The 23,929-nt window shown below is 36.1% G+C and overlaps 1 protein-coding gene across 1 annotated transcript in view; it reads left to right on the forward strand.

The window, feature by feature from the left end:
- The window catches only part of DCDC1 (doublecortin domain containing 1), a gene marked incomplete at its 3' end in the record, with an annotated part of 460,818 nt that overhangs the window by 281,734 nt on the left and 155,155 nt on the right, over positions 1 to 23,929 (forward strand). Inside the window, 2 exon segments of the mRNA XM_082627300.1 lie at positions 14,149 to 14,280; positions 14,682 to 14,839. Of these exon segments, the coding sequence (XP_082483426.1) occupies positions 14,149 to 14,280; positions 14,682 to 14,839 (290 nt within the window).

Below are 23,929 nucleotides of genomic sequence, written 5' to 3' on the forward strand. Positions count from 1 at the left end.
ACCAAAGTGTTAACAGCACTAATTGTAGTGCCTCAGTGTGGAAATTACTGAAATGCTTATCAGCAGAATGGATAAATAAATTGTGGTATATATATTCAATGAAATACTATATAACAGAGATGGAAAACTTCTGTAAAGGGCCAGATATTAAATATTTGGAGCTTTGTGAGTGATATGATCTCTGTCCCAACTTCTTAACTCTGCCTTTGTAGCATGAAAGCAGCCGTAGAAAGTGTGTGGCTGTCTTTCAATAAACCTTTATTTACAGAAACAAATGGTTGGTCATATTTGGCTCATGGGCCACAGTTTTCTGACCCTGGAGGATAGCAATGCCTATGGACAAATTACAATTACATATAACAATATATATGGGTCTCGCAAATATAATGCTGAACAAAAGAAACCAGGAGAATACACAATGCATGACTGCAGTTGTTTAAATTTTAATGCCAGGCAAGCAACAAAAATATCATGTTACAAGTCAGCAGAGTGGATATAGCTGAAGGAGGTTAGGGAGTGAAAGGGGCCATGAGGAGCACTTAGGTGTGTTGTTCCCTTTCTTGACCTGGGTGGTTAGTTAAACAGGTATTCACCATGTGAAAATGGGTTGAATGTACACTTATGATTTTTGTATTCTTCTGTTACGTGTATTGTATTTGTAATTACTACATTATACACCTGAAGCTAATGTAATATTATAAGTCAACTATACTTCAATTTAAAAAGTTTGCTTTAATAAAATGAGATTGTCCTTGAGTTCTCAAGATTTTCCTTCCTGTTCTGTGATTCCAAGTCTGAATGGAATATTAATCATCAAGATTTAAGAGAGGCAGGGGAGGAGCTTCAAGGTGGCGGAAGAGTAAGACGTGGAGATCACCTTCTTCCCCCCAGATACATCAGAAATACATCTACATGTGGAACAACTCCTACAGAACACCTACTGAACGCTGACAGAAGACCTCAGACTTCCCAAAAGGCAAGAAACTCCCCACGTACCTGGGTAGGGCAAAAGAAAAAAGAATAAACAGAGACAAAAGAATAGGGACGGGACCTGCACCAGTGGGAGGGAGCTGTGAAGGAGGAAAGGTTTCCACACACTAGAAGCCCCTTCGCGGGGAGAGACTGCGGGTGGCAGAGGGGAGAAGCTTCGGAGCCGTGGAGGAGAGCGCAGCAACAGGAGTGCAGAGGGCAAAGCGGAGAGATTCCTGTACAAAGGATCGGTGCCGACCAGCACTCACCAGCTGGAGAGGCTTGTCTATTCACCTGCCGGGGCGGGCGGGGCTGGGAGCGACTGGCAGCGTGAACACAGCCTGAAGGGGTTAGTGCACCACGGCTAGCCGGGAGGGCTGCTGCTGCAGCCACCAAGAAGCCTGTGTGCAAGCACAGGTCAGTATCCACACCTCCCCTCCCGGGAGCCTGTGCAGCCCGCCACTGCCAGGGTCGCGTGACCCAGGGACAACTTTCCCGGGAGAACGCACGGCGCGCCTCAGGCTGGTGCAACGTCACACTGGCCTCTGCCGCGCAGGCTCACCCCGCATCCATACCCCTACCTCTCTCCGGCCTGATTGAGCCACAGGCCCCAGTCAGCTGCTCCTTTAACCCCTCCTGTCTGAGCCGGGAACAAATGCCCTCAGGCTACCTACACGCAGAGGCAGAGCCAAATCCAAAGCTGAACCCCGGGAGCTGTGCGAACAAAAAAGAGAAAGGGAAATCTCCCCCAGCAGCCTCAGGAGCAGCGGATTAAATCTCCACAATCAGCTTGATGTACCTGCATCTGTGGAATACCTGAATAGACAACGAATTGTCCCAAAATTGAGGTGGTGGACTTTGGGAGCAATGATATATATATATTTTTTTCCCTTTTTCTCTTTTTGTGAGTGTGTATGTGTATGCTTCTGTGTGTGATTTTGTCTGTATAGCTTTGCTTTTACCATTTGTCCTAGGGTTCTGTCTGTCCGTTTTTTTTTTTTAATACAGTTTGTAGCACTTGCTGTCATCGGTGGATTTGTTTGTTGGTACATTTGCTCTCTCCTTTCTTTCATTTTTTATTACTTTTTAATTTTTTAAAAATTTTCAATAATTATTTTTTATTATTTATTTTAATACCTTTATTTTATTTTTTCCATTCTTTCTTTTTTTCTCCCTTTTATTCTGAGCTGTGTGGATGACAGTGCTCCAGCCAGGCATCAGGCCTGTGTTTCTGAGGTGGGAGAGCCGAGTTCAGGACATTGCTCCACCAGAGACCTCCCAGCTCCACGTAATATCAAAAGGCGAAAGTCTCCAAGATATCTCCATCTCAATGCCAAGACCCAACTCCACTCAACGACCAGCAAGCTACAGTGCTGGACACCCTATGCCAAACAAATAGTAAGACAGGAACACAACCCCACCCATTAGCAGAGAGGCTGCCTAAAATCATAATAATGTCACAGGCACCCCAGAACACACCACCAGAGGTGGACCTGCCCACCAGAAAGACAAGATCCAGCCTCATCCACCAGAACACAGGCAATAGTCTCCTCCACCAGGAAGCCTACACAACCCACTGAACCAACCAAAGCCACTGTGGGCAGACACCAAAAACAACGGGAACTACGAACCTGCAGCCGACAAAAAGGAGACCCCAAACACAGTAAGGTAAGCAAAATGAGAAGACAGAGAAACACACAGCAGATGAAGGAGCAAGGTAAAAACCCATCAGACCAAACAAATGAAGAGGAAATAGGCCGTCTACAGAATAATGATAGTAAAGGTGATCCCAAAACTCAGAAATGGAATGGAGAAAATACAAGAAACGTTTAACAAGGACCTAGAAGAACTAAAGAGCAAACAAACGATGATGAACAACACAATAAATAAAATTAAATATTCTCTAGAAGGAATCAATACCAGAATAACTGAGGCACAAGAACAGATAAGTGACCTGGAAGATAAAATAGTGGAAATAACTACTGCAGAGAAGAATAAAGAAAAAAGAATTGAGGACAGTCTCAGAGACCTCTGGGACAATATTAAACGAACCAACATTCGAATTACCGGGGTCCCAGAAGAAGAAGAGTAAAAGAAAGGGACTGAGAAAATATTTGAAGAGATTATAGTTGAAAACTTTCCTAATATGGGAAAGAAAATAGTTAGTCAAGTCCAGGAATGGCAGAGAGTCCCATACAGGATAAATCCAAGGAGAAACATGCCAAGACACATATTAATCAAACTATCAAAAATTAAATACAAAGAAAAAATATTAAAAGCAGCAAGGGAAAAACAATGAATAACATACAAGGGAATCCCCATAAAATTAACAGCTAATCTTTCAGCAGAAACTCTGCAAGCCAGAAGGGAGTGACAGGACATATTTAAAGTGATGAAAGGGAAAAACCTACAACCAAGATTACTCTACCCAGCAAGGATCTCATTCAGATTTGACGGAGAAATTAAAACCTTTACAGACAAACAAAAGCTAAGAGAATTCAGCAGCACCAAACTAACTTTAAAACAAATGCTAAAGGAACTTCTCTAGGCAGGAAACATGAGAGAAGGAAAAGACCTACAATAACAAACCCCAAACAATTAAGAAAATGGTAATAGAAACATACATATTGATAATTACCTTACAAGTAAGTGGATTAAATGCTCCAACCAAAAGACATTGACTGGCTGAATCAATACAAAAGGAAGACCCGTATATATGCTGTCTACAAGAGATCCACTTCAGACCTAGGGACACATACAGACTGAAAGTGAGGGGATGGAAAAAGATATTCCATGCAAATGGAAATCAAAAGAAAGCTGGAGTAGCAATTCTCATATCAGAGAAAATAGACTTTATAACAAAGACTGTTACAAGAGACGAAGAAGGATACTACATAATGATCAAGGGATCAATCCAAGAAGAAGATATAACAATTGTAAATATTTATGCACCCAACATAGGAGCACCTCAATACATAGGCAAATGCTAACAGCCATAAAAGGGGAAACTGACAGTAACACAATCATACTGAGGGACTTTAACACCCCACCTTCACCAATGGACAGATCATCCAAATTGAAAATAAATAAGGAAACACAACAGTTAAATGATACATTAAACAAGATGGACTTAATTGATATTTATAGGACATTCCATCCAAAAACAACAGAATACACTTTCTACTCAAGTGCTCATGGAACATTCTCCAGGATAGATCACATCTTGAGTCACAAATGAAGCCTTGATAAACTTAAGAAAATTGAAATCATATCAAGTATCTTTTCTGACCACAACGCTATGAGACTAGATATCAATCACAGGAAAAAAAAAAACTGTAAAAAATACATGGGCTTCCCTCATGGCGCAGTGGTTGAGAGTCTGCCTTCCGATGCAGGGGACACGGGTTCATGCCCCGGTCCGGGAAGATCCCACATGTCACGGAGCGGCTAGGCCCATGAGCCATGGCTGCTGAGCCTGTGTGTCCGGAGCCTGTGCTCTGCAACAGGAGAGGCCACAACAGTGAGAGGCCCCCATACTGTAAAAAAACAAAACAAATAAAAAACACATGGAGACTAAATAATACACTACTAAATAACCAAGAGATCACTGAAGAAATCAACGAGGAAGTTAAAAAATACCTACAAACAAATGACAATGAAAACAAGATGACCCAAAACCTATGGGATGCAGCAAAAGCAGGTCTAAGAGGGAAGATTATAGCAATACAATCCTACCTTAGGAAACAAGAAACATCTCAAATAAACAACATAGCCTTACACCTGAAGCAATTACAGAAAGAACAAAAAAAACCCAAAGTTAGCAGGGGGAAAGAAATCATAAAGATCAGATCAGAAATAAGTGAAAAAGAAATGAAGGAAACAATAGCAAATAAAACCAAATGCTAGTTCTTTGAGAAGATAAACAAAACTGATAAACCATTAGCCAGACTCATCAAGAAAAAAAGGGAGAAGGCACAAATCAATAGAATTAGAAGTGAAAAAAGAGAAGTAACAACTGACACTGCAGAAATACAAAGGACCAAGAGAGATTACTACAAGCAACTATATGCCAAAAAAATGGACAACCTAGAATAAACAGACAAATTCTTAGAAGAGCACAACCTTCTGAGACTGAACCAGGAAGAAATAGAAAATATAAACAGACCAATCACAAGCACCGAAATGGAAACTGTGATTAGAAATCTTCCAACAAACAAAAGCCCAGGACCAGATGGCTTCACAGGTGAATTCTATCAAACATTTAGAGAAGAGCTAACACCTGTCCTTCTCAAACTCTTCCAAAATATAGCAGAGAGAGGAACACTCGCAAACTCATTCTAAGAGGCCACCATCACCCTGATATCAAAACCAGGCAAAGATGTCACAAGGAAAGAAAACTACAGGCCAATATCACTGATGAACATAGATGCAAAAATCCTCAACAAAATACTAGCAAACAGAATCCAACAGCACATTAAAAGGATTATACACCATCATCAAGTAGGGTTTATCCCAGGAATGCAAGGATTCTTCAATATATGCAAATCAATAATCAATGTGATATACCATATTAACATATTGAAGAATAAAAACCATATGATCATCTCAATAGATGCAGAAAAAGCTTTCAACAAAATTCAACACCCATTTATGATAAAAACCCTCCAGAAAGTAGGCATAGAGGGAACTTACATCAACATAATAAAGACCATATATGGCAAACCCACAGCAAACATTGTCCTCAATGGTGAAAAACAAACCATTTCCACTAAGATCAGGAATAAGACAAGGTTGCCCACTCTCACCACTATTATTCAACATAGTTTTGGATGTTTTAGCCACAGAAATTAGAGAAGAAAAAGATAAAAGGAATCCACATCGGAAAGGAAGAAGTAAAGCTGTCACTGTTTGCAGATGATATGATACTATACATAGAGAATCCTAAAGATGCTACCAGAAAGCTACTAGAGCTAATCAATGAATTTGGTAAGGTAGCAGGATACAAAATTAATGCACAGAAATCTCTGGCATTCCTATACACTAATGATGAAAAATCTGAAAGTGAAATTAAGGAAACACTCCCATTTACCATTGCAAGAAAAAGAATAAAATTCCTAAGAATAAACCTACCTAAGGAGACAAAATACCTGTATGCAGAAAACTATAAGACACTGATGAAAGAAATTAAAGATGATACAAATAGAGAGATATAACATGTTCTTGGATTGGAAGAATCAACCTTGTGAAAATAATTCTACTACCCAAAGCAATCTACAGATTCAATGCAATCCCTATCAAACTACCACTGGCATTTTTCACAGAATCAGAACAAAAAAGTTCACAATTTGTATGGAAACACTAAAGACCTTGAATAGCCAAAGCAATCTTGAGAACGAAAAATGGAGCTGAAGGAATCAGGCTCCCTGACTTCAGACTATACTACAAAGCTACAGTAATCAAGACAGTATGGTACTGGCACAAAAACAGAAATATAGATCAATGGAACAAGATAGAAAACCCAGAGATAAACCCACGCACATATGGTCACCTTGTTTTTGATAAAGGAGGCAAGAATATACAATGGAGAAAAGACAACCTTTTCAGTGTGTTGGGAAAACTGGACAGCTACATGTAAAAGAATGAAATTAGAACACTTCCTAACACCATAAACAAAAATAAACTCAAAATGGATTAAATGCCTAAATGTAGGACCAGACACTATCAAACTCTTAGAGGAAATCATAGGCAGAACACTCTATGACATAAATCACAGCAAGATCCTTTTTGACCCAGAGAAATGGAAATAAATACAAAAATAAACAAATGGGACCTAATGTAACTTAAAAGCTTTTGCACCGCAAAGGAAACCATAAATAAGATGAAAAGACAGCTCTCAGAATGGGAGAAAATACTTGCAAATAAAGCAACTGACAAAGGATTAACCTCCAAAATTTACAAGCAGCTCCTACAGCTCAATATTAAAAAAAACCAAACAACCCAATCCAAAAATGGGCAGAAGACCTAAATAGCCATTTCTCCAAAGAAAAAGATACATATTGCTAACAAACACATGAAAGAATCCTCAGCATCATTAATCATTAGAGAAATGCAAATCAAAACTACAATGAGATACCATCTCACACCAGTCAGAATGGCCATCATCAAAAAAATCTACAACCAATAAATGTTGCAGAGGGTGTGGAGAAAAGACAGAATTAAAAAGAATTTAAGGGGCTTCCCTGGTGGCGCAGTGGTTGAGAGTCTGCCTGCTAATGCAGGGGACACGGGTTTGAGCCCTGGTCTGGGAAGATCCCACATGCCGCAGAGCAACTGGGCCCGTGAGCCACAACTACTGAGCCTGCGCGTCTGGAGCCTGTGCTCCGCAAAAAGAGAGGCCGCGATAGTGAGAGGCCTGCGCACCGCGATGAAGAGTGGCCCCCGCTTGCCACAACTGGAGAAAGCCCTCGCACAGAAACGAAGACCCAACACAGCAAAAATAAATAAATAAATCAATAAACTCCTACCCCCAACATCTTCTTTAAAAAAAAAAAAAAAAAAAAAAAGAATTTAAAAAAGACAGAATTACTGTGTTAGGATATTAATAAGTAATCTTGGCTCCACCACTTATTTGCTGTGTGGCCTTAGGCAAGTCATTTAACCTTTCCAAGCTTCACATTATTTGTCTGCAAAATATAGCTATAATACTAGTATTTTAAGTATTAGGCACAGATTCTGGCCTATCGATAGACACTGGCATATCAGTTCTGGCTAAGCAATCATTTGTAACTATTAATGATAATAATAATGAACAAATTTAAATACAGTATTGCATTTTGTTGTATTTACTTGGATACTATTTTTCTTTTGTTTTATTTTTAAAGTTAACCATTTCTCTATTCCTTTGCACAAGACAGATTACTTTTTTTATACAATTCACCGGTTTCAGCTAAATTAAAGATTTAAACTTAAACATGGAACCATAAAAATATCTAGAAGAAACCATGAATTAAAGCATCTAACCCAGAGTAGTGGTGAGTAGACATCTTTATGTGCATGCAAACAAGGATAGAATCCATAAAGGAAAAGACTAATGGCTTTGAGTACATAAAAAATTTAAACCCTTCTAAATCTAAAGTAGCATTAGCAAAAGTGAATAGGAAAATATGACAAACAGGGAAAAATCTTTGCAATATAAAAGTCAGAGAATGGGATAATACTTTTAATATATAATAAGCCTGATATAGCAATAGAAAAGGATAAACACGTCAATAGAAAAATGAGCAAAAGGCATGAAAAGGAAATACATGACAGAAGAAAAATTAAAAGAGCCAAACCAAATAAAAAAGTTCAGCTTCACTAGGAATTAAATAAACGTAAGCAATGGATAGTATTTTCTCCCTATTAATTATGGGGAGATATAAAACTAGGAATATCCAATGTTGATGAAGATGTGAGAAAACAAACATACTCATTCCTTTCTTTGTATTTTTGGGTTTTTTTTGTATTTTGTTGGTATTAGTTATCTACTGCTGTGTAACAAATTACCTCCAAACATAGTAACTTAAAACAACAAACATTTATTATCTCACAGTTTCTGTGGTGGAATCTGGGGGTGGTTTAGTTGGGTAGTTCTAACTCAGAGTCTCTCATGAGGCTGCAGTCAAGGTGTCAATGGAGGCTACAGTTATCTGAGGTTTGACTAGGCTGGAAAATCTGCTTCTAAGCACACTTACGTTGTCCAGAGGCTTCAGTTCCTTGGCACATGGCTTCTCTATAGTGCTGTTTACAACATCAGCTAGTGATCCAAGAGAGCAAGAGAGAAAGAGAACGAAATGGAAGCTGTACTTTTTCTCATAACCTAATGTCAGAAGTAAGCTAATACCACTTCTGCCATCTTCTTTGGTCACATAGGCCTATCCTCGTATAATGTGGGAGGGGACTACACAAGGGTATGAATACCAGGAGGCAAGGAACAGTGAGGGCAAACTAGGAGACTGGTACAATATTTCTAAGGGTCAGTTTGGCAATATTTATCAAAATCTGTAGAAAAGGGGCTTCCCTGGTGGCGCAGTGGTTGAGAGTCTGCCTGCCAATGCGGGGGACACGGGTTCGAGCCCTGGTCTGGGAGGATCCCACATGCCACGGAGCGGCTGGCCCCGTGAGCCACAATTGCTGAGCCTGCGCCTCTGGAGCCTGTGCTCCGCAACGAGAGGCCGTGATAGTGAGAGGCCTGCGCACCGCGATGAGGAGTGGCCCCCACTTGCCGCAACTAGAGAAAGCCCTCACACAAAAACGAAGAGCCAACACAGCCATAAAAAAAAAAAAAAAAAAAAAAATCTGTAGAAAGTACTTATTTCTTTCGACTCAGAAATTCCACTTACAGCAACTTAACCCAAGGAATCAATCAGTGGTGTATACTGTAGTGTATCTTTCAGGATGTTCATTAGAGCATTGTTTATAATAGTGAAAATCGAAAACAAGTTAAGTAACCAACAATGAGACTGTATAAATATATTATGGTATTCTTTATTACGGATAATATATTGGCATTACAAATAATGGAGAATAATTTATGATAAAGGAAAATGGTAATGTGATTTGAAAAAAATCAGGTAAGAAAACAACATTATTTATTTATTTATATTTTATCAAATATGAGTGTGTGTGTGGAAAACAAAACTGGAAGTTTATACAAAGGACAGGTGGTAGGAGAATGGATAATTATTTTCTTTGAGTTTTTCTATATTTTCTGTTTTCCATAAAAAGCATTTATAATGAGGGGAAAAAAGGAAACACTTTAAAAAACTATGCCTTATCATGTGCTGACCAAGAGGAGACAGCATTTAAAACATTCCAGGTGTAAAGAAGATGTGGTACATATATACAATGGAATATTACTTAGCCATATAAAAGAATGAAAATAATGCCATTTGCAGCAACATGGATGGACCTAGAGATTACCATACTAAGTGAAGTAAGTCAGACAGAGAAAGACAAATATCATATGATGCTGCTTATATGTGGAATCTAAAAAAGGTACAAATGAACTTATTTACAAAACAGAAATAAAGTCACAGATGTAGAAAACAAACTTATGGTTACCAGGGGAGGCAGGGGATGGAAAAATTGGGAGATTGAGATTGACATATACACACTACTCTATATAAAATAGATAACTAATAAGGGCCTACTGTATAGCACAGGAAACTCTACTCAATACTCTGTAACGACCTATAAGGGAAAAGAATCTAAATAAGAGTGGATATATGTATATGTATAACTGATTCACTTTGCTGTACAGCAGAAACTAACACAACATTGTAAATCAACTATACTCCAATAAAAATTAAATAAATAAATAAATACAGCATTCCAGGTGACAGTCTGCTGACCTACCACTATATTTCCAATGAGGACATAAATATTCCTGTGGAGCCCCAAGTTAGGTCGAATTTGTGGCCTTTCTTATGTACATGGAGGGAATATCTTGGGAGTGATAAAGATGATTCCCCAACCCTATTAGCTTGAAAAAAATCTCATAAATGAATGGGATCCTTTTTAGCAGCTAGAGACTTGCTATTGTATCCTGAGGCTGAATTTTGGTCAGTGTGAAATTCTGAGCCAGTTCTTATGCAGTCTTCAATAGGACACTTCTCCCTCAAGGAAGTGGAACTTACAATCCTAAAGCTGATAAATAGCACAGCTAGAATTTGCAACAATAATAGGACTGTAGGATGTTAATCAATATGTACTGGGGGTACTATTTAAAGTTTTTGAAGTGGGAATGTTGTAATCAAAGATGTATTTTATTACAATTTATCTTGAGGTGGTAAAAAGTGGATTAGAATGAGAAGAATGCAGTGAAGCCCAAAGGGCTGATGGACTTGGAACATAATGAGGGTTAGTACATTAAAGGTCAAGTTAGGGTGATGTGCAGATGCACTAGAAGGGAGGAAAAGTCAAAAGATTAGGCTGTTAACTTCCTAGAAGACAAGATTACAATTCCAGATTTTGGAGGAAGGAGTTGTTTATACTGGTGGTCTGATGATTGAACTAGTAGGTACCTAGTTAGAGAGCAAGATAACTTGGTCTTGGAGTAGAGAATAATAAAGAACCATGGTATCAAAATGTTTGAATAGCCATCACCTAGGGTCTAGAATGATTCCAAAGGGAAAATGCTAGAACAACTCATAAATGTTTCCAAATGCATCGTGTTACTTGTGTATGTCTGCCACCTTTGCTAGACTGTCAACTCTAGGAAGCAAAGCCCATGAGTGTTTTTTTTTTTTTTTCTTCTTTAGCCTCTACTTCTGCTATGTCTGTCAGAATGTTAGACACATCATGGCTCTACCTTTTGGGCCCTTCTTTATCCATCTCATTGGGTATATATTAAATTTCCCCATGTTCTAGGTACACATTCTTTCCAGTAAGAGGGCAATACACCTCAAAAGTAAACTTAGGTAAAATGTCTTTACCTCTATTAGAGGATGTGAAACATGAAAATAGCATCACAATATAAGGGGTTGGAATATATTCAATATTATATCCTACTACTCATGTTCCCTCTCATATTGAAAATACTGTGATCTTTGTTGCTGAATTTTGGCTTTGATACTTTACTGTAGTACCAATGTAAAATAATCTATTTCCCTTTGCCCATCATATTCACTTCTGCTGAATTGTCTTGGATATTTCTAAGACAATAAGAACTGACACAAGAGAAAATAATATAATGAAATAGATGTGACACAGCCTTCAAGGTAAAATAAGAATCCTAATTTTTTTAGGTAAACTTCTCTTTGTAATGTTTTTGGGTTAGCTTAGTGTTTCAAAAATCTCTTTCCAAGATTATCTGAGTAGTATATACAGTGAAGACACTATTTTAAATTGGGCCTTTTTAAAAAGTATTTTTTAATAAAAGAATAAATGCACATATAGAAATTAATATTTGAAAAAATATACTCATTAGAAGTAAAGTCTCTTTCTCTCAAACTTTAATCCTATTTCTCAGAGTTATACACTAGTAGCAGGTTTTTGAGTATATTCTCAGAAATTATGCATATATTTCTATGTATAGTAGGGTTTCTGCTTAAATAATAAAAGTAGTATATGTTAGTTATGAAAAAACCCTCCAATAATTCAGAACTGAATAAGCAAAAGTACCTCTTTAACCTGTTCCTCAAAGATTATCATTAATTGTTTCTGATTAATTATATATATTATATGTAATCATATATATTAAATCTAATTATGTATGTATATGTGTATAAGTAAATTATATATATTATATGTAAAACTTTGTGACCTATCTTTTCCATTCAATAACATATTGTGGCCATCTCTCCATATTGACATCCACATCTACTTTATCTCTTAAAGTTTTCCTGATGATACACAGACAAGTAAGAACCATGCTGCAATGAGCAATGTATGTATGTGTGTGTTTGTTAAGTCAAAGGGAATGCATATTAAAATTCTGTTAGTCATTTATTGATTAATTCAACAAAAATTTCTATTTACTGTGCTTTTAATTTGTATTTTTTACCTTTCTTCCTGACTTTTTCTGAATCCCCTCCCTCTTTTTTTCCTCTACTTCTTCATCAGGTATACTGTGTATTTCTATTTTTTTATTGAATCTCTTACATTAAAAAATTGCTTTATTGAAATGTAATTAACATACCATACAATTCACCTGTTTGAAGTGTGCCGTTCAATATTTTTCAGTATATTCACAGGGTTTTGTATCCATTACCACAACCTAATTTTAGAACATTCATCTTTAGTTATACATTTTCTAACAAAGTTTAAAGTTATTTAATATCTCTTTTTCTAGAATAATATAAGGACCTTAGTACTCTTTAATTATCCACTGGACACCTCCCCATATTTTTTGTTAAAACTTTAGTTCCACACTTTAAAAAAGAAGTTTATATAATACTTGAGGCAGCATATCTAGGATTAACTAGTAAACAAGCTGGAGGGGCAAGTTGCTTTAACCTCCCTGTGTTTGTTTCCTCGTCTTTAAAATGAGCACAATAGTCATACCTATTTCAAAGGGCTGTTGTAAGGATTAAAATGTAAATATGTTGTTATGTAGGAAATTACTCTGATGCAATGGTAAACTCCAAGTATGCTCCTAGATAGGCTATCCTTGAGTTCATGGAACAGAAAGGTGCACAGACCAAATTAAAATATTCAGATCACAATTTATTAAATCAATTTAAAACACAAAATAAAATGTATGGGAAGAGAGATGGGTTAGATTAACATGCTTAAAGTGCAATGGGTTGAAGGGCCACATTACCTGAATCTCTGCAGTATCTACTTATCCTCTTTCTGTGTTGCATCACCCTTCCCTGCTGCTGATGTGGTTACAAGGACCAGAGTTGAAATTTGAGCAAGAGGGTCTAACAGATGAAATGTGTGTGAAGTAATGATGCACACTTGCTCCAGGACAGAGCTGGTTGCAAGTACACTTGGCCAAAGCTGTGCTTCCCAGGTAGCCTATGGGCAGCTGTGAATTTTATCCAGCAGAGGATCCAAAATGAGAGTCAGCAATGGGTGGCCAGTTAAAGATCTCATGATTATTGTGTCTCATGTGCTTAATTTATATGTAGTGTATCATAAATATTTGTTGTTTTGCTTGTTATTTGGTAAGTCATGACTATCTTGTCTTTCTACCCCTTTCTATCTATGTTCATAGACATATGCTCTAATCACTTTCTGTCTGACACTTCTCAGGTTACTAATTTACTTATCTATGCTTAATGCAGCTAATGAATCTCATTCATCCTATTTGTTTTCTTGTCTTCTGTGGCAGAATTGAATATTCCCAAAAAATAGAGCAATTGCAAGTTACACGTACATAATGTGTTTACAATAATACCTTTTATGTGGAAATAACTCAATAAATGTTAGACATTGTTATCAGTATATAAGAAGGCTTGAATATTTAGCAACCTAGTTAAACTTGAGCAGATCAAACAACAAATTAGAAATCTTCATATGAAAGTTATTTGGCTTGATTTTGATCTGAAATTGACAATAAAGTATAAAGCTCATTAGCCAGACCTTTTTCCTAGTAATCTAATTTATCCTCCCATCATTCCAGTTGTATAGAGTTTTTGCTGTTGCTTATAAGGCTGATACTACTTTCAATTTTTTTTTCCTTTCCTACAGGCTTATCCTCAGTTTGTTCTGACCTACCTAGAGGAGCTAAATGCACATGATGTGATCCAGACAGAGTATCACCTTCACCATGGTGCCTGGACCACAGCTCATCAGGAAGATGGCAGCAGCTTAGCAGAAGAGGTCAGTGTAGTGAGCCAGAGGCAAGACAGAAATAGATCTCTACGATGTATTTTGAAAAGAGAAAAAATGTTTGGGTTGTTTTCAGGAGGCAAAAACGAATTCACAAATTAGGGTTATTGATATTTAATACATGTTATATAAACATCTATTTGCACATTTATATTTATATAAACATTTCTATGTATATTTATATAAACATTATTTTATTAAATAGATGGTGACACACTAGCTTTTCTTAGGACTGCCTTCTTTTGTTCTGGCCACATACCAATGGTTTAAGTGCTGGATGAAGAAGGCTGAAGGAACCATGAAAAGTGCAATGTTAAATTTTTGGCATATATAGTTTAGATACTTCCGCTCAGTGAAAATTAGCTACATTATTCCTATATTTCATTTATTAGGTTCTGCAAAAAAGTGCCAGTATCCCTGGTCTGAAGCAGCTGCCAGAGCCTTCAGAGACCCACTTAATGCCAGAAGGTTCTCTTGGGGAGACAGGGGAGCTGACAGTGGCACTGGTGAAGAAACTGGAAGAGAAACATCCTAAGGCTTCTGCTCAGAGGTAGGGCACTGACAGAATGGAGCTTTATTGCTCAATGACATTCGATGTTTTCCTTCAGTTTCACGTAAGATTGATTTCTTGAAGATTATTGAAATATCTCAAAAGCCCTTTGGCTTTCAAGCACAGTAGTTTTCGGGTCACATTTGATGAAGAGAGGTGACATTTATGTGTATTTCATTGAAGATTGTTGTACAGTATTGTTTATAAGTATACTTAGGAAGGGTTGCTATCTTGGGATCTCAGTAAAATATTCTGGAATAACATAATTAGGGTAAGGTAGTACTGAGCATATATCTAATTGGAGAATACCAAAAGGTCTTAAAGAAGGGCACACTCATAGACAATCCTTTCTATGTTCCACAATGAGAATATTATGTTTAGACCTGGGGATACGTGCACAGTAGATGGTCTTAAGTAGTGATAATTTAACAAATTGACATAGTTACATTACTGGAATAAAACTAACATCAATGATTTTGCTAACCAACTGAAGATCATCCTTGGTTGGAAAATGAAAATTATTTCTCTGATTCTCTTTATTTAACTGGAAAACTAAAGTTTATTCCTCTTATTATTTTGTTGGGCTTGGTGTTGTAAATCACAAAGTGACTTTATAAACTGTAATTTTAATATACAATTGTTTGAAATTAACTATTGATTGAAATACTCTTAAAGGATTAATACAGTTCTTATCATACTCAGTAAAGTTCAAGATAATTCCTAAGTTTAAATATTCTAATGGTACATAAAAATGTCAATTGCATGAAAAAAGAGAAAAAAGGCTCTAAATTTCTTTAAAAAAATTTTTTTATCTTTATTGAGATATAGTTGACATATAACATTGTGTAAGTTTAAAGTGTGCAATATAACTTTTTATTTCAACAAAAAGCTATCTTATATTCTTAAGTTACATATTCCTGCTTCAGATTTTGATAGGAGGGGAATATTTTTTTCCTAATAACAAAAGTGACTCTTCAATTTATTTTCTCTCTAAATTATTTATCCCTTAAATCCTTCGATTTTGTTGTTTTGAGTAAGATAGGGCAGAAACAAAACAACAAATTTAGTATCTTACTGTATTATAGTATGGGGGTGTCCTGGACCTGTATGAAAACCAGAGTTCCAGGTCTTCCACCCCCGATACTTGTTTTTCAGTCGTACATAAGGTTCTCAACTCTCTGATGCTCCACAACACAATCACAAGGCCGCAGCTATGCAGCCAGGCCAGGTCACTAGAATATAAGTCCCTTGGGAGCAGTCTTTGAAGTTTTCATGTAAAACACTGGGGTAGCTGAGGAACTCAAATACGGTTTCATGAGGTCGTTGTTGACCTATCTCTCTAGGCTCACTCGGCAGCCATTTGTACTCTATCCTTGAAAGAATGCTGGGGGCTTGTCATTTTCCAGGGTTCTGTTCTAAGAGGCACAGTTTCCTCCTGCTCTCAAATTTCTGAAATCTATATGGGACTTTTGTGTTTGTCGCATGCTGGCGCTGGTGGGTCACTGTGCCGGAACCCCAGTGATAATCCATCTACTTCCCTATGACTTCCCCAGACTGGAATTTTTTTAATTTTAATTTTTATTTATTTATCTATTTTTTTGAGGGTTGAGGGCTTTGGGTAGTTTAGAGATTTTTCTAATGTATTCTGTTGTTATCTTCCCTGAAGCAATGTAATCTGATGATGGAACTTTGGAGAAAAGAATATAGTATTAGGAAACGTGAGGCAAAAAAAAATCCCAAAACAAACAAAGCTGTTAATATCAGTTAACATATCACAATACTGTTTGAGTTGTTAGAATTAAATGTCTTTAAATTTCAGGAATGTAGTAAGCGCTCAATAGGTAGAGTTGTGAAAATGTTCTGAAAACAAGTAGGGGTAGAAAAGAGTTTTTAATGGGGGTTGTATTGATTTGTGATTTTTTAGTCAATGGAAATTGACTGGTAAATCTATTTTGGATTTTATTTAATAAGAAATTTCCCAGGGCCCTTTTCTTAGTGAGGTTTCCTCAGGGTTTGTGTCTCAGGCTACAGCAACTTTTCCAGCCTTCTTTTTTTCTCTTAAAGCCACAGGGATTTACCTGCATTCTCTCCACCCACACAATTTACCACAATAGGTGTAATTTCAGTTTCTCTCCTTCTCTTTCTGTTCCTTAATAAAGTTATTTTGAGGAAAGAGTTAGTACTTAGAGCAATTACTTTCCTCCCATTTTGGAAGGAGTTGTTGGACAAAATTAGGACATGGTACTGAACTTGACATTTTGACTGCTTTGAACCTTAGGTTGTCTTGTTAGGTTTGCATGCTTTCCAAATATAAGAGAATCAGTGCATTATATTATCACAGCTTTAAAAGAAGGCTTCACATTGTCTTGCTTTTATTAATGATAATTTTATGAAATAAAGAATAAAAACACTGCAAGAAATAAAGAAATAATGTGAAATGATATGAGTTGTGAAAATTGGAAAAAGAAATAGAATTTTAGAATACCAGGGAAAACATTAATGAGCATATAGTCTGAAAAAAAGAATATATAATTGAATACAAAGATATGAAGATATAAATGTATGTACTTCTTTAGAAGTAGCCAAGGAAGGAGAGAATCAGAAGTAGCCAAATTTGGGGAAAGACACAGAGATAGGTAGCTACTGGCAGGTAACAAGTGAAAAGGAAAGATAACATTTGATTATTAATAACATATACTGACTTTGCTGAAGTGCTTTATGTGCATTATTTTCCAATAACCTGTGAGAAACTGGGTCCACTTGCCTGCATGCAGTAAAGCCAATCTACTGACACCGGGTTTTGGTGAAGGAAAATGCAGTATTTATTGCAGGGCACCAAGCAAGGAGTCCAGGGCAGCTAGTGCTCAAAACACCCAATGGGTTTCAGGAAAACATTTTTAAAGGCCAGGTGAGGGAAGGGAGTTGCAGGGTATGTGATCAGCTTGTGCACAATTCTCTGATTGGTTGATGGTGAGGTAACAGGGCTGTGTCATATTATCAATCCTCAGGCTTCAGTAGGTCTGGGAGCTACATGCTCATGGTTATCAGGAAGTTAATATCTTCCATTTGGTGGGGGTTTTGGCATCTGCAAAACAAAAAACAACTCAGGAAATGTGCATCAGATACTATCATCTAGGTACTTCAGAGAAGAACTGAAGCAAGAGGATGTGGAGGGAGGGGTCTGTCACAGGAAGGCCCCGTAGTGTCCTGCTCCCGTTACAGTATGTAAAACAGAGGTATTAATCTCTGTATTACTGATAAGGAAATTTAGGCACAGAGAGATTAACTTACTTGGCTAAGGCCTTCCAGCTAGTAATTTAAGGCAGGCCTATCTGCACCTTAAGTTTTATTCTTCACCTCTATATTGTTCTGCCTGACCATTCATGTTCTTTTCTTAATGATTATTCCAGATCTTTAGCCTTTCAAACTGGGCCTATTATTTTGACTGGATATCTTAGAAAGGAACCTTTAAATAAGGTGGAACAGTTTAGAAAGGGAATGATAAAATATAAATCAGTATATGCAGCTTTCAGTGATGACTAAATAAGAGGTTGAAAATATTAAGGGAGACTGAACTTCTGATTTCTTAGTGAACTCAGTAGTCTAGATTTACTGATTTAGAGGCTTGCACTTGATCGGATTTGAGATTTTTTAAATCCTCTTTCTAATAATATGAATATAAGTTGTCATGATTAACCAAGGTATTTCACACCTTGAATGGTGGTTCAGTTCAGCTTTGTATATACTAAATTTGGTGACAGGTAATAGCTGTCATTTGTTGAATACTTACCATATGCCAACTGCTATTCTAAGTACTTACTTATTCTTGTAATGATGTGATAGATCAATTTACTTATTGTCATGATAACCTGATGGTGGAGATGCTCTTATAAACCATAAAGATGTAGCCACTGAGGCTCAGAGTGGTTTCAAGATGTGTCCAGTCATACAGCTAGTTAGTAGGGGAGATGGGATTTGAACCCATATCCACTTGCATCTATAGACAATGCTTTTAACCACTGTTTTAGTCCTCGTTCCTAGTAATTTTTATTGTATTAATTTCATAACAGAATGTCATCATATTGAGTAGCCATATTAAGTCATTACTAAAATTTTATGTGTATTACATCATAAAAGATTTGACTAAACTATTGCCATTTTGATTGGTGTACTACTTTGAATTATATCCTTAAAAAAACCCTACAGCAATCATCACAAACCAGGTCATCTACAGAATCATTTCATTTAATATATTTAAAACACTTGTAGAAAGCATCTAATTGTTTATCTTTTTTTTTTTTTTAATGTGGAGAAATTCTTTTTTCCATTGAAGAGAAAGGAAAATTCTTTACTGTGTTAGGTCTTTCATGTAGGATTCTTAGTACATGATAGGTTATATTTTTTGTTTGTGTAAAATGTTTTTGCTTCCTCTATCAGTGAGATGAAGAAATGTGGTTCTCTTCTTACTTGGATAAAGTGAGTTGTGTGTACATTTAAATCTAAAAGTTTGGTCCGAAATAAAATAAATGCCATATTCTGGCATCTTTAAGTGTCTGGAATGTGTTTGTTTACATTAGTTTATCCGATGGAGCGCTTTACCCTTATTTAAATTGAATAGGGGGTGGGGAAGGACTGGGACAGCCGACAAAGCACAATGACCCAGCTTGTCACCCAGTGACCTGTGAGAAGGAAATAATGAACTGTGAGTAGCTGTCATCTTAACTGTTTCTGACAGTTTGCCTTTGGGCACATCTGTGTTAGTTGCATTGGAAAGGCCTTTGTTCTTTTCCCACTAGTGACTGTCGAGCGCTGAGGGGTTTGCTAGCTACTGTACTCCTAACCAGCCCCTTCCTTCCCAGGGAAGTAAGCAGCTGCCACGGATCATATTGACATTTCTCTTCACGACTCAACTTGGCATGTACTTCACTCTTCCCAAAGAGAACATATATTTAAAAGTTCTTTGATTTTTTTCATTAAAAATGTACTTTAATGTCTCATGAGTTTTGATACTAATAAAAAAGCAAGTAATAAAATATGTTTAGTGTTTTTGTAGCTTGATATAGAAAAAGGTAAAGAAAGATAGATAACTAACCAGATGGGCAGGTCACCTGAAGGAAATATATCAAAACATTAACAGTTGTTATTGAGTTTAAAATTTTTATTTATTGTTTATTTTTAAAATTTTAATAATTGAATATTATGTTTGCAATAGGACAAAAATCAACATATGTTATGAAAAGCATTTTTAATGTAGATGCTTTATAGGAATACTTAGACTAAAATAGGTAAGAATATGCCATATTTGGTGCACATATTCCACTGCTACTTTTAAGATGTTTCTAATAATTTAAACTTTAAAATATTGTAATATTTACATTTTAAAGTTAATCTAGTGCATAAAATTATTATAATCATTAGGAAAAGTAATTTGATAAGAAACAGGTGTTTCTGTCCCAGGGTTTCCTAAAGTATCACTACTATCTCAATCATAATGAAAGCAGAACATTCTGAATGTTTATTATACCCTAAGAGAATTGTTTAAATTAAAATCAAAGCTTCATCTATAAAATGTAATTCCTGAATCAGTTTTAAAGCCTATTTACATTTTTACAACTGCTATAAAATCCATCCTTCTACTATAATTAAGTCTGGCTGCAATCGGCATGGAATAAACCCTGAGCATTTGGTACTCACTTTATTATATTTACCCTTCCAATATAGAATATAAATCCAAATTATACTGCATTGGTCAATTTTTTTAAGGCTTTTTCCCCCCTTGATAGAATAGAAGAAATAAAGCTTGAAAGAAGTGACATGCTTTTTACCACATTCAGGGTTTTTCCCTCTTAGTGAGAGGTTTGAGATGCGCTCACTAACAGAACTAGTCTTCTGCTTTTCAGAGAAAGGTAACTTAATAGTAATGAGAAATTCTTTAAGCAGACAAATAATGATCATGTCTATATAATTATAATTTGTAAAAAAATATTAAAAATTGAAAGTCATATTCTGATTTTCTTGAGTAGTCAATAGCATACGATTTATTACTCTATTAAATCATTTGTGTAGTTTTGCATATAGTTGATGGTAATCTGTAACCATCTTATTTGATTAGAACATTCTTCTAATGTTGTTTATCACATATCAACACAATTTTTGTAGAGACAGTGAATGCACGAATCGGTTTTGATAATAGCAAACTCTGTCTTTTTAAGGAAAGGGGACTGTTTAAATTGCCACACTCAAATTCTTATTTCTAGAACTCTTACCAATAAAGGCAAATGTAAATATACTAATTGCCTTTGATATTCACTAAATCCAATTAAGCTTCCCAGGAATAAAATCTCATATTAGGTTATATTACTGTTCCTCACTGTTGAAATGCTCAGCTTTAAGCATTAGCTTTTAGCTCTTTTATACTATATACAAGAGTATGGTGTTGCATTTAAGAACATGAAATTATTGTGTGTTCCAGAGATGCAGAGGTATGCTTATAATATTTTTTTTTAATTAGAAAAGTTAACAGCCTGATTTTGGCTGATATTGTTACCTGTTTGCATTTTGGTATATTTAAAAATTAATTCCCACATGTCTCTGTGAATTAAAGTGAACAAATAATCTAATTGCACCTGCTTTTTTTGAAACAAAGTCAAAATCAAGCATTCCAAAGGATTAGATTTATATCCATAAATGTGTATTAATTCAGAAATTATCAAAGGCTTTCAAATAAGCATTTTATGATGAATTTTTGTTCTCACTGCCATGAGGTACCCAAACCTTCAACTATGCTGCTTAATTTCCATTTAAAAAAATGTTCTACTTATCTTCCTGTTTTATTCAATATTGTCTATAAAGCTATTCAAGGTATGAATAGGAAACTCTGCTCCTACATTCTTCAAACTCATAGCCCCCAAACTAGAATGTCTGTCTAGTATTATCATAGTGAAACTAGTAGGTAACAAAGTTCTAAATTTGAGTAATGTGGATGGTCAAGGAGGAGACGGGTGGTGGAGGTATTATTAGCTTATAGTATGTGGAATTGGATGAGAACAGAGTTCAAGCAGTCAAAGTAACCCATAGGTTAGCTTCCTAACTTGTCTGTCTCCTTCTACCCTTGTCCCCCTACAATCCATTCTCCACGTAATGGCCAGAGGGACACCTTCATATTAATAAGTCATATCATGGGAGTCCTCAACTCCAAATACGCCAATGGCTTTTTATTTCCCTTAGAGTGAGAGCAAAGTCTTTACTATATGCTACATGGTCCTACTTTACAAGGCCCATGCCATCTCCCTGAACACCATTCTCCCCTCCCTTCCTCTGCTCCAGCCAGCCTGGCTTCTTTCAGACTTGCCGAGCGTGCTTACACTCTGTCACTCTCTTTCCCTGCTTTATTTTTCTTCAAGGCATTTTTACTACCTGCCCTATACATTTTTATTTACTGTCTGTGTTGTCCCATTAGAATGTAAACTCCATTTCAGCAGGAACTTTTTTTAATTCACATCTGTACCTCCAGAGCCAGAACATATCTTGTACATAGTAGATAATCAATAAAAGGTTGTTGAATGGATGACTGAATGGATGCATGAATGAAGTAGTGTGATTAATGGAAATAAGAAAACAGAGAGGGAGCTAGTCTGAGCATTCATATATACATTTTAAGACCCTCACTGTCTTCTGGATGACCATAGCCCTATAGGACCTACACATGTGTCAGTCCAAAACTGAGCCTATTACAGTGGTTTTTCTAACTGATTTCTACATCACTCTTTTCTTTCATCCTTTATTAGTGTACAGATATTTATTGAGCATTTTCTATATTCTAAGCACTATCCTAGGCACAGGGCATACAATACTGAAAATACAGGTACACTTTCTCACCTCACAGAACTTCCCCTACAGAGTCTAACAGAGAAGAGAGATATTAAACAAATCACTACAATAAAGGGAGGGTGATGAGTATATTATAGGGAGAAAGTAGTTCAGCCTGAACACTCCTCCCTGGTGATATGCTTTTGAAGTATGACTGAACATCTCACTCACAGACTCACAATTCTTCAGCCTTTACCAGTTCCCTACTAAGTTAAGTTCCCTACAGAGCATCAACTGTCAGATGCACCGCACTGTTTTCTTGTCTCAGAACCTCCCTTGTACTTATCCAGGCCCAGGATGACTGTACTTGGCTCATGCTGGTTTGCTTGACCAAAATGCCCTTATCTCATTTTTCCTACCTAAAATCCTACCCTCTGCAAGGCCTATTTTCACTGATGGTTTTCAGCCTTTCTTCTTTTCTGATATATACTTTTAAGGATATAAATTTACCTCTAAGCATGGCTTTAGCTTCATTCCACCAATTTTAATGTTATATTTTTGTTATCTTTTCCATTTTGTTATAATTTTTGATCCATGAATTTTGGAAGTATATTTCTTAATGTCCAAATATATGAAACACTTCTGGTTGGTATGTGTATTATTGACATCTAGATTAATTTCACTGTGGTTGAAGAACATTTTTGGTATGATTTCAGCTCTGACATTTGTTGAGATTTGCTTTATGGACTACCCAATATTTGGACAGTTTTTATAAGTGATCCATATGTATTTACAAAGAATATGTATTCTGCAATTTGGGGGCACAGTGTTCTATCTATTAGGTCAAGTTTGATAAATGCGTTTTCAATTCTTGGATGTACTTACTGATATTTTAGAGAAATATGGTTAAAGTCTTCTACTATAATTGTGGATTTGTCTATTTCTCTTTCTATTAGTTTTATGAATTTTTATTTTCTATAATTTGAGGCTGTTTATTAGGTGCATGCAATTTTAGAATTGTTACATCTTTTTGATGAATTAAACCTTATGTTATTATGGAATGTTCCTCTTTATCCCTAGGAATTCCTCCTTTTTCTTAACTTAAAGTTTATTTTGGTTTTGTCTCAAATTAAATATAATGACCCCAGTTTTTTGGTCAGTGTTTGCTTGATATATTATTGTATCCTTTAATTTTCAAATTTTATCTTTATATTGAAAACATATAGGTTTTTTATTGCAGTATAACAATCCATGTCTTTTAATTGAAGTATTTAGTCCATT

This window comes from Mesoplodon mirus (assembly GCF_964341445.2).
Source record: "Mesoplodon mirus genome assembly, chromosome: 7".
Classification (NCBI taxonomy): domain Eukaryota; kingdom Metazoa; phylum Chordata; class Mammalia; order Artiodactyla; family Ziphiidae; genus Mesoplodon; species Mesoplodon mirus.